The sequence below is a fragment of the Tursiops truncatus genome, chromosome 20, assembly GCF_011762595.2.
Source record: "Tursiops truncatus isolate mTurTru1 chromosome 20, mTurTru1.mat.Y, whole genome shotgun sequence".
Taxonomy (NCBI): domain Eukaryota; kingdom Metazoa; phylum Chordata; class Mammalia; order Artiodactyla; family Delphinidae; genus Tursiops; species Tursiops truncatus.
The window spans coordinates 29,601,236-29,621,314 of record NC_047053.1 but is presented as its reverse complement, the minus strand read 5'-3'; the positions used below and the strand labels follow the sequence as shown (position 1 = coordinate 29,621,314).

General features: G+C 37.4%; 1 protein-coding gene across 8 annotated transcripts in view; it reads right to left on the bottom strand.

Annotated features, from left to right (window-relative positions):
- VMP1 (vacuole membrane protein 1) overlaps positions 1–20,079 on the bottom strand; it is a 130,103-nt gene that overhangs the window by 3,249 nt on the left and 106,775 nt on the right. For all 8 annotated transcript variants that reach the window (XM_073797576.1, XM_073797577.1, XM_019945293.3 and 5 more), the window contains 2 exons: positions 15,915–15,976; positions 298–400 (listed from right to left, as the gene is read on the bottom strand). In XM_073797576.1, coding sequence (XP_073653677.1) covers positions 298–400; positions 15,915–15,976 — 165 coding nt within the window. The remainder of the gene's footprint in view (positions 1–297; positions 401–15,914; positions 15,977–20,079) is intronic.

The following is a 20,079-nucleotide window of genomic DNA, read 5'->3' as shown; positions in this document are numbered from 1 at the left end:
TTATAAATAAATAATTTAAGATCAAGGTAATAACTCATTCTACATAACAGATCCATTATTTTTCATTAGCCCAAGGCTTGTTTTTGGGAGAAGATGTACAAAATAGAAGTTATCAATACATTTTCTGATCTAGACAAAGGCACATTTGCCAGTAGGGAGTAAACCGAGCCTCAAACTTCTGCTAAGACTGACAAACCTCACTCTATTTGCCTAAAAATGCCAGTGAGTGCTGTGAATGTAACTTCGCCCTGAAACTGTGGGGAGTGGGGGGGAAGAGAAGATAGAGGAAAGTCTCACCTGTGGTGCGCCCGTTTCGCTTTTGTGGTGAAGCTTCTGACGCTGGGCCTCCAGGTATTCCTGGAATGGCTTCTGCAGAGATGGACCTATGCCAGGGACAGCACTGGAAGCAGGGTACAATAACCCAAGGAAAAAGATACATTTGGGAAGAAAAGCAGGAAAAATGTTAAAGAAAAATCCACTTACCGCCTCAACTCAAAAAGCAGGGATTAGATAGAAGGAGGAAAAAACCCAACAACAATCAGCAGAGCTGGCGAAATCCTGTGAACTCTTTTCAATGGATCAGAATTCATCCTTTCACAACCCCATAAAGGAGAAAAAGCTCTCCCTCCAAATGCTTAAGAAGAAAATAGGAGCTGAGAGTCCCTTCTAGTAGAAGAGTTAGTTCTCAGAGTGAGGCCAGCTCTCAGCTGATGCTGCACACTGGTGTGGTACAAAGAATAAAATGAATGACTTCTGAGAAGTCTCACATTTATCACCACCAGTTCCTGTAAGAACTGGTTTGAACCGATTAATAAGGAAATGACTTATGCTTGTGTCATCCCTAGTTGAAAAAGAAACTGCCCGCCCTCTCTCTGACTTGTCCCATCTTCTCAGAGGGGGCGGTCCTTTCTCAATCCAAGTCCTTATTAGGACAATCTGTGCGTCATCCTTATCCAAAAAGAATGCATTAGCAAATTTGGGAGGCACCTCCCACTAGTCAGAAGTCAGTGATTAACAAAGGAACAAAGAAGGAACTGCGAACCTTGAATCACTTCGTGGTTTATGGTAGGTGGTTTGCACAGAAACTACAGTACATTACTAAACAACTTGTTCTGAGATGATTGGGACAGTGATCTCTGATAAGTTTATGTACTCGGAGCTCCCTCTCACCTAGAATATGTGGAGGTAGTGCTGTTAAACCGGTTTGGCAACTGTAGGTACCAGGCTTCTGTTTTAGAAATGCTTGCAGGCATTTTAAAAAAATGGTAACTTGGGGCAACTTAGAAAACCAAACATCTCTATTTTCTATACCCTTTATTTTCTCATCTGATAATAATAGGGCTAAAAGCTAAATGAGCCCAATCTTTTTCCTGGGGCCAGCAAAAGGTATTTTATGTATTTGCAACAGTGCCTTATGTTCTCCTTTTTTAAGTAAGTATTAAATTAACTTCACTGCCCTTTTTCTAGAACAATTCAGTTGCTGCTTTCTGTAACAAAAAGCAGGAGTAGAGGAAGAGAAATTTCTTGCTACTATATTTACAAGAGGTGAACAAATACATAACTCCTGGCTGACACTTTTCTTTGATCCTTTTAATTATCAACCACCACACCCCTAATGGAGTCCTTATTTTATATCCAACACTGTAATTGGTACTATGGGGAAAGAAAAAAACTGCAAGAAATAGTCTATGTCCAAGAACTTAAAATCATTACAGGGATTCAAAACACACACACACACACACACACACACACACACACACACACACACACACACACACACACACACACACACACACACACACGACCTGATTTGCAAACAAAAGAATTTATAAATCAATAATAAATTTCTCAACTTTTTGGTACAGAAGATATACTCCAAAGAAAGTGAAGGGAAAAAAGAGAGATCAGTGTGGGGTGAAGTTGTTTAAAAAGTCCTTTAATGAATACTGAAGGATATGTAAAAAGGCCTGGATAGACATATGTAGTAGAAGCAATGAGTGCATTGATGATTCCAGAAGACCTGTATGACAGACATCAAAGATGGAGAAGTGGGACTTCCCCCGTGGTCCAGTGATTAATACTCTGCACTCCCAATTCAGGGGGCCTGGGTTCAATACCTGGTCGGGGAACTAGATCCCGCATGCTGCAACTAAAAAATGGTCCTGCGTGCCGCAACTAAAGATCCCACATAAATAAGTAAATATTAAAAAAAAAAAAAAAAAGAAAACGGAGAAGGGAGGGAGACTGTGGGTTAACTCCTCTCATAGACTTTTACATGGCCTTACATTAGTACGATAAACCATAAGAGCTGTCTCTGAGCTCTGTTGCTGTTTATTAGTAATGATTCTTCTACAAAGGAGCAACATAGTACAAACCTTCTCTTTAAAACAGACTTCCCTTGGGTAGTTCTTTATATAATGCATAAAGGAATGCAAATAGCTCATCCACTTACACTTGAACTAAACCACATGAATATAAAAAAAAATCCAGTAAAATAAATGCACAAAAAGATTGGCTTTGAAGATTACAGATTTATAAGAACTTTCCTTCAGAAATTCTTTTGGCCACAGGCACAGCTTGCAGGATCTTAGTTCCCCGACTAGGGATTGAACCCAGGTCCATGGCAGTGAAAGTGCCGAGTCCTAACCACTGGACTGCCAGGGAATTCCCAGAAATTGATTCTTTCACCCTTAATAACAATAACTTATGTCATTATTTTAAACTCCCAAGGATGGCTATAGTCAAGCCAGTTTTTTTTTTTTGAAAGTTAAAAAAAAACTTATTTAGAGAGGCTGAAATGATTGTATGCTTATTTGAACAGCTAGGTTGTACAAGAAATGACTTGAAAATTCCCTTTTTGATGTCCTCCAAGAGTTGGGTTCCATTATGTGTCTTGTTCTTTCTTCAGACCTCTAACTTCAGACTGACGTTAAGCAAAAATATGGCTTACAGTTTTCCTCAAATCATTCTTGGGCTCCAGGGTCAAGCCATTATTTAAAGAGAAAATTAAGAACCAAGACCCAATGGTAGAAAGGTTCTACTTTGCTGTTGTTGTTGAGGGGAATGAGGAAGGGACTGGCAACAATCATTCTAGATTCCTTTCAAAATAACTGGAAACCATAAATGATTTGCCATTGTAAGTCCATTAAGACCTACTTTTTTAGCTGATAGAGAATATATGTCATTACACATTTACATGATGTGTAACTTTCAAAGAATTATCTTGGGCTAATGCAGAGATTAATTTTTCAAGGGGCTATGGTGTTTGTTACATGCTTTAGAGAGTTTTTGGTGGTGGGATGGGAGATTCAGTTTTTCATAAGAGACTAGGAACTGGTGAAAATAGAGAAGTTAAAAGTTTTTACAGCAAGATATTAACCAAAACTATTATGAAAAAATGCCACATGATCTGAAAAAATCTAAAAAGTTAATATATTTGAAAACTAGGTATTAAGTGTTACATAATGAATTATTCGTCAGGTCCTCTTACTTTTTTAAATATATTCATCAAAATTTTAGTTTTATTTTCATTTCTCTATGTCTACAAACCATGGCTTAAGGCCACACATGCCTCAGCTTATACAAAGCAGTCTTACACTAAAGTTTTCTTAATTAACACGAAAGTTCTTTAAGTTCTTTAGATAAAAATTGAAATTACAGTTTTCACTCTTAACATACATTTAAGGAAAACAATAGCGCCATCTCATGACTTCATCCCTCAAGTTATTTTCAAGCAGCAGACACAAGTAAGAGTCCATTCTTACATTTAGGATTAATTTAAGGTACACACATGAGGAAGGAATAACTTGCATCACAGTTCAGTGTCTCTTTATAGTTGGCTCAGGAAATAAATGCCATTTTCTGAAAGCCATTGAATTCAGAGTACCTTGTGCACCTGGCTAAGGACCCTCATCTCAACCCATGGTGGGTGGGTGAAGTTCTCCATCTGTCATTAGGTGCTGATTAAGTTCAAAGTATTAGTTACTATTTTCCAGTCAGTGGTTGGATTTAAATATACTTAAACTAGCCGTAAACAGCCATTTTCTCTAGGTGAGAAAACCTTAAAGAAGAAAAGAAAAAACAAAGGAAAACAAAAGCAAGAATAAAATTGATCTCATCTGCTTTTCCTTGCTGTAGACCTTCAGCATAGTGGGTAAAAAAATTTTTGTGGATAGTAATATCTTGATATTTATTTTCTTGGCACACACATTTTTCAGATAATATAATTCATGAAGAAACAAGTTTCCAACAACTTATTCTAATGGCAATTTTTGAACTTTAGTTACTGATTTTAATAAAGAAAGAAAGAAACAAACAAAACACCTCAGAAAATGCAAACAAAAAGAAGGGAGAAAAAGTAAAGAAAAAATTCCACAGAAGTCTAATAAACCCACTCAGAGCTCAAAAGTGGTTTCATGGGAACAATATTTTGCCATGCTTATATACTTAAGTATGTGTTAAAACAAAAACAAGACAAACTTCTTTGCAAAATTCTGTCAAGGGCCCTGACCATTATGCAAACAAAATCTATTATTTTTCTATGTTTTTTAATGCATCTGTGACTCTGTTTGTGGAATCACTTATCTGATAAGAAATCTGTATTTTAAACTCTCCCCATATTGACTCATTATAAATAAAGGTCTGCATTGTGTTCCCACAAAAAGCCAGAAAATCTACCAGAGGAAGCATCACAATCGGCAGAGGTTGCATAGAGTGGGTGATGTGAGTACTCCAGTTTTTCACAATGCTTAAATTTTCATTTTATGAGCAGACACCTATTCCAAAAAATTCATCGGTCATTGTTATTCTGTTTTCAAGGGACTCCTTTCAAATTTTGTAGGTCTCAAACAAATTGGTTCACCAGATATAAAAAACACACCATTTGATTTACTTTGATTCTCTTCTCCATTACAGACATAGTCATCAATCTAGGACTTGCTATTAAAAGACCCGAAATTTTCCTGTTCATGATTCTGTTTGGATTTTTCCACCCAGATGAGTGTTTTTTATTATTATGTGCCATCATGAAACTGGGGCACAGTGCTTAATGACACAGAAGTAACATAAACTTTTTAAAAATTGATTTGTCTTGTTTAGCCCTATTTACACAGGACCTATATAAGGTTAAGCAGTTGAAATGCCTATGGGAATTAAACAGGTATTAATAAAGTAAATTTTTAATACAGGCTCTGCTTTGTTAACCACTTTTTTTGAAGATCTTAGCATTAATGTGATTGTGTAAGTCATATCATTGGCGTTCCAGAAAATATACTGTCTGACATGGATTCCTAGTAAGGCTATAGGGCAGTAAGCCTTTATCTTTCTTAGAAAAAAAAATTATGTGCAAAAAAAATTTTTTTTAACCTTCGTTTCACTATTTGTGCAGTACTTTGAGGCTGATTTATTTAACATTCCTCTAATGATTAATCAGAACATGGAAATAACACTCTCAGGGTGTGGTTAGTTAAACCGCGGAAAGCTTATGAATGTGAGAAAATGTTTTTAGAAGAAGATTCAGGTCAGGGGTAGTATTAAAAGAAAGGGAAAGGAAAGGTTTAATCAAGTCTACTGCTGCTATAATTCAGAAAGCATAATAGAGATCTTTTGAAGTAGACTACTTTTTGATAGCACCAAAAGCAGCTTTTAAGGGCAGAGGAGCCTAGACCAATGGTCTGCGAACATTTTTGATATTTGTACTTACGCAAATAGTAAAATGTACAAATACAAATTAAAATGGATAAAATATGGATGGAATCTTAAAAATTTTTAAATTGTTACTAAATGTCTTACTAATTATGACAGCTTTCATGCTATCATTAGCAAATATTTCTGATTAATGGGACATAGAAAAAACAATAAATTGCAGCATGCCCACTGTAAGCCCCTTTTGTACCATGGAACTCTTACTCTAACCCTAGCCTATGTTTGTAATCCATGATTTGTGATATTCTGACATGTGGATTGAGGGAGTGCCAATCAGACTGATGTAAACTATATCCTCCATGTATGTATAGCCATATAAATTATATGTACCTATACTACCATAATAATGTTATGTACATTACAAAATACACAAAAAATAACAAAGATGAAAATAAATATAAATAGAAGTTCTATTTTAGTCCCACTCCAATGGTGGAGACCACTGGTTTAGACCAGGAAACTAAACCACAAGGGGTACAGATACTATACCTTGTTCCCAAAAGGTCAAAAATATCTTAAGGCTTAGTTAGCAGAACAACTCAAGGCAAAACTCTTAGGTAACATATTAGAGAAAAGAAAGCTATTTCTACAAAGATCCAGATTAAGTGTCTCTTTTTTGCTCATCCTTCCATCCTTTATAGTGGCTCCTATAAAGAGGGCCTTTAAGAACCTGAATAGCCAAATCTCAAGAGACTGAAATCCTGTGCCCACAGTTAAACTTATATTTATGTTTTAAATGAATATCAGGGTCTTTAGAATTTTCTTGATTGGGTGAGGATCATTGTATGTAAATCAATAAGTCAAATTTGACTCCAGAGAATTCTATCAATTGAGATTTGTCCTGGGAGCTGAGAAGTACAGCTGTAAACAGACTCTTCTAGACTGAAGCTACAGGCTCTTCTGCTAAAGAGATTAAATTTTACAATTAAGGTACTGGTAGGATATATTTTCAGGGATGAAATAAAAGCCCCTCCCTATCCCACCTCCATTACATGCTGATCTGTCTTCTGAACAAAAGAGGCAATGATAATACTGTAGGTAGAAGTTCAGTGACAAGATGGCCTAGCAAGTCCCTTTCTTGATAACAGTCTTATAAATAATTCTTTGTTTTCAGAAACGTGCACATGTTGGTCAAACACTGTAGAGTTAAACACCACACCACCATAACCAACCCCACCCCCGGCCCTGCCCCCACTGGGCAGGGAGGCCAGGATCTAAACAGGCTTAACGGTTAGTACTTTAATGAGTTGTCATTTCCTGTCTGATAAAGATTCTCACAGTATTTAACCACCAGTTTCCCTGGGGCCCCGACCAATACTAGAACTCTATTCATAGTCACTCAGAATGGATCTCAGACTCCTGACCTGATTCAACAATGATAGATTTCCCTGCAAATGAAACAAAAAGTCTTTCCTCCTTAGGTAGACTGCTCAGGAGAAGAGGCAGGCAAGGCAGAGGGGAAGTAATTTATCAAACTATCTTTCTGAAGAAGCCAAAGGCCATCATGCTAAAATCCATTAATATTTATAGCCTTTAAGTCCTCAGAGATTAGAGAAAGAAAAAAGAAAAAAAGATATAAATTGATCCCTAATTAATCCATGAACCCAGGAATATGACAAGTAAATGAACTGGTGTTGGCTGCAAATAAACATATTTAACCCGGTAAAAATGGGATCCAGTAATCCCATGTGACTGAAATGAAAGAGTTAAAATCTAGGGCTTTATCATATATACAAGTTTGAGTTGATAGTCTCTGGTACCATCTAAAATTCGTTGTGATTCAACCTCAGGATTTGGGATTAAAACATCTTGAATTTCATTCACAGCTGTGCCCCTTTCAAATTATTAAAACCTCTTTTGTACTCAAGTTAGTCCATTGTGCACTGAGTAGAACTGACACCATGACACCATGGTGATGACACCGTCAGTTTCCTAGTGGCTGTGTAGAAGGAAGACCACTGCTTTATCCAGAAACATCAGGTGTACTGTTTCTACTGCCTCACAGCATATTTCTATCACAGGCGTCTTTCAAAAAAAAGTAACCCTCAATTGCACTTGCTTTCCTTTTTAAAAAAAATTTATTTGTTTATTTTTGGCTGCATTGGGTCTTCGTTGCTGCATGCGGGCTTTCTCTAGTTGCAGTGAGCAGGGGTTACTCTTCGTTGCAGTGTGCGGGCTTCTCATTGCAGTGGCTTCTCTTGCTGCCGAGCATGGGCTCTAGGCGCACAGGCTTTAGTAGTTGTGGCACGCAGGCTCAGTAGTTGTGGCTCACAGGCTCTAGAGCGCAGGCTCAGTAGTTGTGACACAAGGACTTAGTTGCTCCGCAGCACGTGGGATCTTCCCAGACCAGGGCTTGAACCCGTGTCCCCTGCATTGGCAGGCGGATTCTTAACCACTGTGCCACCAGGGAAGTCCCTTCATTCCAGTTTTGAAGGAAGAAGTGGTTAAGGAGAATAAATCAAACCACTCAGGCTTTTGATCCTATCTCCTTACAGCTCTTACCATTTACATGAATTTAAATATGTTTCAGTTTCCCCATGAAGACAGTGATAGCAAGTACCTTATAGATTTTATTATGCATATTCATAAAAACAAATGTAAAGCATCTGGCACACTGAGTGCTTACTAAATGTTATATCCAACCCACGTCCTTCCTTTTCTTCATTTGTATTTTCCATCTCTAGCTTTTAACCAGAGTATTTCCCTCAGCCTAAAATACACAGAGGTCTCTCCTAATAATGAATAAATGAATTCAATTAGTCAACAAATATTTATAGAACACTTAAAATGCGTCAGGTATGACCTTGGCCTGACTTTTTCTTTACCCACTATGTAGGTTAATATAATTGGGTTTTAGTTTTCATCATTCTACAGAAATGCTCTAATTATGGTTAATAGTAACTTCCTAATACAATGTCCATTTCTCACCTTACAGTCTAACTCCAGTGTTCTTGCTTTAACCTTTAACTATCTGCCTCCCAATATCTATAAGAAAAATACAAAGGAGTTAAGAGTCAAAAGAGAAGATAAACTACAGGAAGAGGACACGAAAAAGAAGGAATTTTCTATCTGAAGTACAGAAGATTATATTAAAATCAGCATGTACAACTGATTCTCAGCAGCTGGGGTCTTAAAACCTCTGTATCCTCCTCCGATTAATACAGTTATTTGTGTTCCACACTTCCATAACTTTTTCTGACAATGATCAAAAAAAGTCAAAGAGAATCAAATACATAAACCAGGTTTGTGTATTTTAAAATGAAAGGGTAGGGACTTCCCTGGTGGTGCAGTGGTTAAGAATCCATCTGCCGATGCAGGGGACACGGGTTCGAGCCCTGGTCCGGGAAGATCCCACATGCTGCGGAGAAACTGAGCCCATGCGCCACAACTACTGAGCCTGTGCTCTGGGCCCCGTGAGCCACAACTACAGAGACCACGTACCACAACCACTGAAGCCCGCGCGCCTGAAGCCTGTGCTCTGCAACAAGAGAAGCCACTGCAGTTAGAAGCCTGCACACTGCAACAAAGAGTAGCCCCCTCTCGCCGCAAATTAGAGAAAACCCGTGTGCAGCAACGAAGACCCAACACAGCCAAAATAAATAAATAAATAAATAAAAATAATAAAATGAAAGGGTAGATTTTCTTTCTGTAGAAGAAAAAGTCCAGACCAATATGGCTCATTCTGACCACTTACAGAGTGAGGAACAAGAAACAACATTAAGATTCAAGCACTTTATTACTCACTGGTTAAAATGATCTCCCTTGCCACAGGCAAGTCTGACTCTTGAGGTCAAATGTCAAGTTAACTTAGAAATAGGAGACAGCAAAGAAGAGCATGGAACATTCTGTATCTGGTAAAAAAAGTCCCTGCTCCAGCCAACCCCATCCCCCGAGTTCAATGACTGAGTTATGGAAATTTTCTTGTGTGGTAAAACTGGGGACTTTGTCTTCCAATAAGACTCTGGCAACCTGACAATGAGCCAATGTTCTGCATATGGTTTGTTACGAGTCATATGCTTAATGTTATTTTCTGGGAATTCTCATCCTCTATTTGGTGAGAATATCAGAACATGTCATTTTAATCATGATTTTAAAGTTAGACTTGGTCATGCTCTTTAAGAAATATGTCCAGGTCTCTCTCATTGGAGAAAATCTAAAATTAAATAAAAATAAGTTTAAAATCAAAGAAAGAAAGAAAGAGAAAGAAAGAAAGAAGAAAGAAAGGAAGGAAGGAAGAAAGAAAAGAAAGAAAGAAAGACTGCAACAAATGTAAGGCCTTAGAAGCTCTAAAGTTCCCTGGTTCTTTGGTTCTGTCCTCTGACTTACTTCAGCTTAGGATATCAGAGAGTGAAAAACTCCATTACATGCCTAATCTTTTTTCAGAAACTTTTCTCTGTCCTCTTGCCAAACATACTATAAACCAAAAGGCTTTTTCAAGGCTATTATCTGTTCTAACCTTTCAGAATATGTAACTGATTCATTACATCTATTCAGATTTTCGTATATAACTAGACAGCCCTTTGATTTAGGAATAGGTAATAGGGATACCTTTCCCTAAGCCCAGGGATACTAATGATTACTTTCCAGAACTGTCCAAGAAATAAATCTACAAATAATTATTTCTGGTCAAGGGAGGGGAATTATTTACTCTTAAAATTACAATACATTTTGGAGGTAGGTCTTATATTCTCTCTGGGACGTTAGGACTGTCATACCATGATAAACTATACTAAAAATACCACAGTCCAAAGGCACACTTATGTAGCTGGGCCATTCCATAGTTACACTGAGACTAGAAGCCGTTTGGGGAAAGGGATATTTCTTTCAGTCATCAGTATAGCATTCAAATCTGTATAAAACTGATCCTAAACCTCACCACCAGAGATGCAATGGTCAACACTAAATAATTCTTTCCCTGACACCTGGGGAGGTAAGTAGCCTGACATGGCAGGCCACAGGCACACCTGCCTAGACAAAATTTGACCCTAGACAAAACTAAGTTAACTTATCACAATGAAGGGTTATCTTGCTTATGTCCAGTCTCTCTTTCACTCACCTTTTCCCTCTTCTATGTTGTCCCTTTTATCATATTCTAGGTTCCACTATGTGCTCATCTATCTTGCACTAAGAAATGCTCACAGAAGCATTGTCCAAAACAGCAAAAAAAGGGACTTCCCTGGTGGCACAGTGGTTAAGAATACGCCTGCTAATGCAGGGGACACGGGTTCGAGCCCTGGTCCGGGAAGATCCCACATGCCGCGGAGCAACTAAGCCCGTATGCCACAACTACTGAGCCTGCGCTCTAGAGCTGGTGAGCCACAACTACTGACCCCATGTGCCACAACTACTGAGCCTGCACTCTAGAGCCCGTGCTCTGCAACAAGAGAAGCCACCGCAATGAGAAGCTCACGCACCACAACGAAGACCCAATGCAGCCAAAGATAAATAAATAAAATAAAAAGTTAAAAAAAAAAAGAAGTAAATAGTAATAACAATTGCATGTAAAGTGCTCACTATGTTTAATAAATAGTACCCTCAAGAATTATTTGTATAATCTTTGATGAAAAACTTTGTCCTGATAAAAGGTATTTTACTGATCAGAGAGTAAAGAAATGGGAACTTCCTTTAAGGAGAAGTAGGCCTTCCCTCAATCTTCTCTGAGAGCATACAAAGTAGTCACCTAGCATGCTACCTTTCCATTCACAGTCAGTAGAAACTTTGGAAAATGAGATGAGAACACAGGCAACATAAAAATTGAGAGGAAAGGCATTTTAAAAATCCACATGGCTTAGAATTTTAAATCACTTGATATGAGTACATTTCAACTACACTCTAAGATATTTTGAGACAGGACATTTTACATTTTGACTGGAAGTTGGAAAGATTACCAGTGGCCTCCTGAACTGGGGAAGAAATGCTACTCAAAGAAAATATATTATTTGAGAGAACAGCAGCTAAAAGTGGATACAGACAGGAAATAAATAACTGGCCTGTGGCAGAGTTTATATTCAAACATAGATTGGTTTTGTCTAAAGCCTGTGTGTTCTTTTCATATTTCACTCCATAGCTGTCCTTACTCTTGGGATTCATTTTTTCATTCTTCCTTGCCTTAGTATCTCATAATTTTATTTTAAATGTGAACTGTTGCTGACTTTTTCTTGGTCTTTTCTTTTGATTTTTACTCTACCATGGCAATTCACCACCCTCTTAATTGTGGGCACATAGTTTTAAACATCCTTCAAAAGGATTCCAGGACTTCCCTGGTGGCGCAGTGGTTAAGAATCCGCCTGCCAATGCAGGGGACATGGGTTTGATCCCTGGTCCGGGAAGATCCCATATGCCGCGGAGCAACTAAGCTCGTGTGCCACAACTACTGAGCCTGTGCTCTAGGGCCTGCATACCACAACTACTGAGCCCATGTGCTGCAACTGCTGAAGCCTGCATGCATAGAGCCCCTGCTCCACAACAAGAGAAGCCACCGCAATGAGAAGCCCGCGCACCGCAACTAAGAGTAGCCCCCACTTGCTACAACTAGAGAAAGCCCACGTGCAGCAACAAGACCCAACACAGCCCCCCGCAAAAAAAGGCTGTATTCCAAACTTTCTAGTTTAGTTTGATGATTTGCCATATATATATATATATATATATATATATATATACACACCATTTATATCAGTAGTTTTTACAGTGTGAAAAGGGAGAACAATCAAAGGAGAATGTTTCTATAGCAAATTACATGTAGTATTTTCAGTTCAACTCAACAATGAGTCTAGGGAATCAATCTGACTGTTCTCCTTCCCTTTTCTGAAATAAATTGCTAAGCTATTTATTATGATATAAAAGAACAAATTTAGGTCTTCTAAAGATTCATTCTCCTGGTTTAACTTAATTTTCAGTCTAGGTTTGGTGATACTATTTATCATCATTTATTATCATCTGAACACTTATATAGCATTTCCTACTTCAAAATGTAGGAAAACAAACCATGTCAAGCTCAATTAGAGAATCTGATTAAAAGATAATTTTATTACAGACTAAGATGAAAAAGATACCCATTAGCATGTGGTAATAAAGAATTATTATTACAGCTAAGTCTAATTATTTATACTGCTTAATAGTTTATCTAGAAAAGAAGTTGATGGGTAATCCCTGTAGACAGTACTGGGGAAAAGATGAAGATATCAGGACGTTGCAACATTTGTCTGTTGCAAACAGTTTTTAAAATAAGACACACGCAAAACAAAACCACCACCCATTCCACTAGGCCTTGAATATCTTAGAATAACTTTATGCAAAACCATCTTTAAGAAGAATCACTGGAATTTCTTTTTTTTTTTTGAGGGGCTGTGCTAGAGGAGATAGTTAAGGGGAGGGGCTACTGATTTTTTAATTAATTAATTAATTAATTAATTAAATTTTGGCTGCATTGGGTCTTCGTTGCCACGTACGGGCCCTCTCTAGTTGCGGCGAGTGGGGGCCACTCTTTGTTACGGTGCGCGGGCCCCTCATTGCAGTGGCCTCTCCTGTTGCAGAGTATGGGCTCTAGGCATGTGGGCTTCAGTAGCTGTGGCACGTGGGCTTAGCTGCTCCATGGCATGTGGGATCTTCCCGGACCAGGGCTCGAACCCGTGTCCCCTGCATTGACAGGAAGACTCTCAACCACTGCGCCACCAGGGAAGCCCAGGACTACTGATTTTGAAAAACATAAGGAATAAGAAATTCTAACTTTAATACATTGGCCTAAGCTTAAAGATACGTTTATTGCTATTTACTGTAGATAATTAATATAATTTCTTAGAAACTCCAAAGGCTGGGGAAACAGAAGAATCTGGGCTCTACAAATAATTTGCTGATTCTTACTGACCAGATCTTTATTTGGACGCCACCTGTTCATTTATTCACCAGATATTTATCAAGCATCTGCTATGCGTCAATCAAGATGCCAGATGCTATGGACACAACAGCGAACAAAAATAGGCATGGCCTCTGCCATTAAGAAGTTTACAGGTTAGTTGTAAAAGGACAGTAATCACACACCCTCAAACATGAATGTAAAAATACAACTGTCAGTGCATGTAGTACATACTGCTGAGAAAAGAGGTCCCTAGGAAAGAGGGTAATTGTGACCTAGTCAGGGAAGGTGTTTTTGTGAATATAGTAGCTGAAATCCAAAGGACATTATCTAGGCCAGTGATTCTCAATGGGATTGGTGGTGACAGTGGCGGTTTACTTGCCATGGAACATTTGGCAATGTTTGGGGACATTTTTGATTGTCACAACTGGGAGACACTATTGGCATCTAGTGAGTAGAGGAAAAGGATGCAGCTAAATATCTTACAATGCACAGGACAGTCCCCCACAACAAAGACATCTTATCTGGCCTAAAATGTCAATAGTGCCAAGGTTGAGAAACCCTGAACAGGACAAAGGGAAAAGCCTGAGCAAAGACCAATGGTGAGAGACTCAAGCAGAGAAAACTATAGGGGATAGCTCATTCAAGGCTATAGAGACCCAGTAAGGAGTTTTAGCTTTATCTTAAGAATGAAGGGGAAAACAAGTGAAGGGTTTCAAGAAGTGGAGGAACTGCGGAGTGAGGACAGTGGTGGTGACAGGCTCAGGTATGATTTTTAAAAGGTTACTAACTGCAGTATGATGAACTGATTGGAAGGAAATGAAACTGGATGTGGGTGTTTGAAATAGGTAGCTAACTAATATAACTTCTTAGAAGCTCCAAAAGCTGGGGAAACAAAAGGTGGTAGTGGCGAGGATGTAGAAGTAGCTAGAAAACTTCCTTCTATAAATGTTCAGTATGGAAAAAGGAGAAAGAAAGAATGTAGGATGCTGCGTGCAAAGCCTACAATGTGTGGGTCTGTGTGGTTTGTGTGGTAGTCCTACATGTCCCTCAGAATTCTCTCAAGGTGGCACAATAATCTGTAGGAACGGATGAAATGTCTTCTTATTTTAAAAAAAGGGACAAGAATATTCCCTCTTTCTTTTCGAATGTGATATATGATGACCTATAAACCACTTTGTAAGAATTCAGGCAACAAAAAACTGGAGTAATTAAAATTTAATTTACAAGCCATAATCCATATTTCTAATCAGAAGCTTAGGAAGTAATAAAATCATTAGCTGGCTCCACTGAGTATATTCTCAAGAATATGTTTTTCCTCAATTATTACATTAATACCTAAGTAGAAAATATTAAAAACTATTTTATCATAGAATATATCATACATAGAAAAGAGTAAGTATAATATATAGTGCATGGTTCAAAGAATAATAAAACTAATACTCATGAGCTCACTACCAAGTGGCAGTTGTTTAATAGTGAATATTTTCATAAACATCTTGTTTTATAAATGGCTTTTAAAATAGAGATTTGTGTTAAAACTACATAAAGGGCATTCCAACTTAACACTTTTCCACCATAGGGCAGTTAACACTATTAAATGAAAAGAAAACCTCTCACCTGTAAATACTGAATAAAAAATCATATATTGAAAAAAAAAGGGTTCATTTAATATCCGGTAGGATTCACATTCCAGTTGACATTAATTTGATTAACTAAACAGGTCTTTCTTTACTGTTTTGTCAAAGTAAACTCCAAAAAATTTGTGACACTGTCATTTAAAACGTATGTTAAAACTGGTCTGACTTCTTTAAACACAAAAATAAATGCTTTGGATAGTTTAGCCTTTTAAAATGGCCTAATTTTTCTCTAGTGAAGTAATAGATTCAGAACACATATTTTGGTAATATCATGCCTTATTTAATGAAATATTAATATTTTATGTAAGATTTATATATAAATGAAATACAACTGTGTATCTGGCATCCAATTTTGGCTAAAAGTCATAGCATTGTACCAAAGCACCATTAAACTCTAACTATATACACATGTCTTTTACATAAAGAGAATTTCATACTTCTTTGGAGGGGCAAGTCTAAAACTGCAAAGCTTCTTTTAAATCAAGAATTATATGACTTGATACATGTTTGGTTTAAAATTAAACAAGGATAATCTGAGCTTCATCCTTCCCTGCTGTAGGGAACGAGGTTCACCTCCAATTTAAATAATAACAGGGCAAAAGATTTTTCCTTCTCAAAAAATAAAGAGCTATCACAAAAATTCTATACCAACGAAGTCTTTTTTATATATTTCTTCCCATTCAAACCATGATAATATTAGTCCTTAAAGAATTACTCACCCAATGAAAGCCACCATCTGCTCCACTATGTGTTTGCTGAATGTTATGATAACGAAGATTTTCTGTAAAGAAAATGCCAGTTAAAATAAATATTTCTCATCAAAAAAAAAAACACAATATAAATTCACAATTCTGATAATAGTCTAAAAAGGTGACCATGCTGCTGCTAATTGCGATTTAAAAAAATTTTAAGAAACAAAACAAAACACCATTTGACAAATGCTATGTACTTTGTATTTTAAAGATGTTTTTCCTTAAGTACAGTTCTAGTCTTGCCAGGATACGTGACCATGTCTGAGGGAGAAATGTGAGTCATGAAACCCAAGGCTGGGTGGATGTTCCACATGTTCTATGTGTTTTATTTTATTTTATTTATTTATTTTTGGCTGTGTTGGGTCTTCATTGCTGTGCGTGGGCTTTCTCTAGTTGCAGAGAGCGGGGGCTACTCTTCGTTGCGGTGCGCGGGCTTCTCATTGTGGTGGCTTCTCTTGTTGCAGAGCACAGACTCCTGGCATGCGGGCTTCAGCAGTTGTGGCATGTGGGCTCAGTAATTGTGGCTCACGGGCTTAGCTACTCCGCGGCATATGGGATCTTCCTGGACCAGGGCTTGAACCCGTGTCCCCTGCATTGGCAGGCGGATTCTTAACCACTGCGCCACCAGGGAAGCCCGTTCTATGTGTTTTAGAATGGTGTATACAACTAAAGTCATGGGTTCCCATATAGCCTCCACCACTGAAATTAAAGCTTATCAGCCTGATGATAGGTGTCTGGGCTAAATCTAATCAAGAGGATCTTTGAAAAGACTATGTCCTTCCTGGACAGTTCTTATAAAAGTATCATGAAAGTTCCATTCTCAGATCCTGAATGAGCCTGGAATTTCAGGTTTCGGGTACAAGCAAAGGCATCAACAAGTTTTGGGGGATCATTATCAGACCTGGGTCATTGCCAATTTGGTATTATTGAGGTATTCTTTATTAATTAAAGATGTTGATACGTAACTTACAAGTAAAGATGCCTTTAGGCTAACAGGTAGCAAATATTTTCAACTCAACAAATGTTACAAAAAGTATTTACTATGGATAATATAAGCATTATTAAGGGCTTTCAGGGAACACAAAGATGGGAAGAATACTTCTTCAATACCCTGAAGAAATTAAAAAATTTTTCTATACATAGTAGAAAGATGGTTAAGTACAAAAGATATAAACTGTAAATGTCATTAGCGGTGAAAACAATGTGTTACAGAAGTTGAGAGAAAGAAAAGGTGATATAAGTACAATTAATTAGAGATTCAAGAAGGTGATATTAAGGTTTAGCTTTAAAGGACTGAGAATAATTCTCTGAATAAATATGACTAATTCTAGATTCTCTCTCCCAGTTCCTGATAACAAACTCTCCAGTACTTTGTTACTGTTGTTAAATAGTAACTATAGCCTATGTAACCAAATGGGAGGGAAGAGAAATAAAATAAATAACAATAGTCTTCTTTTTAGCCATCCATTATGAATCTCAGGAAAGTGGCTAATTCAGACTAAAGCTCATTATTTCAGGTAGAAGACTAATAAGGCAATGATATTTTCTTAATGTCCTACAGTTAACAAAGACATTGGCAGCTGCACAGCTGGATATGTGTGAGGAAATAAGACTAAAAAAATAAGTTCACAGTCCTTTTTGGTGTTTGTTTATGTATCTATTAATGTGAAAAAGGTATTTACTTATCTCATGAAAAAAGTAAGCACATATAGATATCAAACAATTACAAGATGGATGATGATTTATCAACAATCCTACACAAATGGTGTATGAAGATTATGAAACTAATAAGACAATTACAAGAGATCATTTAGGGAGAAAAGCATTAATATATGGGGACTCTTCTAGTATCCATACTAAAAGCCAGTTAATTGGAGCTATAAATCTTTTTTTTTTTTTTTTTTTGCGGGACGCGGACCTCTCACTGTTGTGGCCTCTCCCGTTACGGAGCCCAGGCTCTGGACGCGCAGGCTCAGCGGCCATGGCTCACGGGCCCAGCCGCTCCGCGGCACGTGGGATCTTCCCAGACCGGGGCACGAACCCATGTCCCCTGCATCGGCAGGTGTACTCTCAACCACTGCGCCACCAGGAAAGCCCAGGAGCTATAAATCTTTTACTAAGAAACAGAGGTAATGGTTTGCCTCTCAGTGATTTCACCACCATGTGTTCCCTACCATCATTTCCTAACATTCAAAATAAGCCAATGCCCAGATAATTGCACAATTAGACTTTCTTGAAACAAAACAAGACTTTCTTCTTATATATAACAGCTTGAAAATTCACTGTGCTGGGCAAGACATTTAAGAACATATGTCTCAGAATCATTCAAGCTTGAGGTCTGGGTGGGGATTCTACCAAATAAACAAAAGGCACAGATCCCCAAAGAGCCCAGTCAGCCATGTCAACCATGTGCACAGAGGAAATAAGGGTAGAGTAGGAATAATTAAAAAAATATATATATGGGTGTAGGGAACTAATGGTGCCAGAATGAACAAAGAAGAAACTATATATCTATAAAAGAAGGGTCCTCCAATGGAAAGAAGTATCTTAGACTGATTCATATATTAAATATTTACCGAGCGCCAAGGACATGTCAGATGCTATTCTAGGCACTAGAATACCTTAGGGAGCCAAGAAACAAAAACCTCTGCCCTCATGGAGCTTATATTTCTGTACACGTATGTGTGGCGGTAGGGGGAAAGTTGAAAGGCAATAAATAATACACATGATAAGTAAATTATACGGTACATGAAATATTATATGAGTATGCTGACTCCTTATTTTCTTCATCATTTAGGAGAAAGGAAATATTTCTAAGGGAACTTCTACAGGCTGAGGAATTGAACTTGTCCAGTAGAAAGAGAAATCCTTAATTAACATTATTAGGTGGACTGATTTCAAACTTTTAGGGGAGGTTTAACAGATAGCACGATTTTGGTTTGAATTCTAGTCCCTCCCATCTACGAAATGGGGATAATAACCACCTCACAGGATTGTTCTGAGATAACCATGCAAACTGCCTGGCACAGGTCCTGATAAACAGCAGGTATTAAACAATTCAGTTTTCGTGATCATATAAATACAGTTAAGAAGGCATTGCAAAAGAGTGGAAAGAACACTGAACTTGAAGCTGACTCTGGTTCAAATTCCAGCTGTTACTTATTCTTTTAGGCAACTATTACCTATTTCCCTCTCTAAGTTTGATAATTACAAAATGGGAGTAGTAATTTCTCTATCCCAGGATTATGAGAATTAAATCGGGTGGCATACACTTTAAAGTGTAAAGTACTCTATTAAAACATTAAGCATTATTATGATAACTTGAAAAAATCTACTGAGAATGTTAAAAAAATATACTATTTTTGAATATGCTATAATGAAAAGTCTGATAAGTTACATACCCTATAACTATAGGGTACTTTTAGCATAATATATTTTATTGTATTTTATAGAAAGTTAGTACATAAAGCAGGATACATTAAATTTATGGATTCCTAGAAAAGTTGCTGTTATAAAGGGAATTAAAATAATCTGTTATTGTTCCTTAGGTATTAATACTTTCAAAGGACTTCAAAAAGTTAAATGATTTTATCATTTGAAAAACCCTATTATAGTATTTTAAATCTTTCCCAAAGTAACTAGCATTCCAGTATTTAAAAACCCATCGTCATTGAACAATACACTTAACGTAAGTAGGAGCAATTATATTCCTTGAAGGAGGAAAAATAAAGCCTTGAAATTCTGAGTGATTAGCATGGCCAGAGAGTAGATGACAAGCTCAATAAACTCATCCTAAATGCCAAAGTCTAATATGAGAAACTGGGCAGGTAGAAGCAGCTGAAGTTTTCCTTTTTCATTCTTCTCTTCTAAGAACTGGAGGTAAAGAGGTGGTAAGCAAAAACTTGGGGGATAGATGTGCTTTTAATTATTAAGGAATCAGACCAGGGCATAGACATTACTCACTGTTCTTGCCCTTCCTTTGGTGAATGCTTCCTTCTTGCAAACCTCATTAATGAAGACATTCTTTCCACGTTAATTTTATTTTATTCTAGTAAGATTTGCCTTTTATACCACACCTATCGATTCATATCACAGTCCTAGAAGCATATATCCATTTCCTCTCATTTAAGTT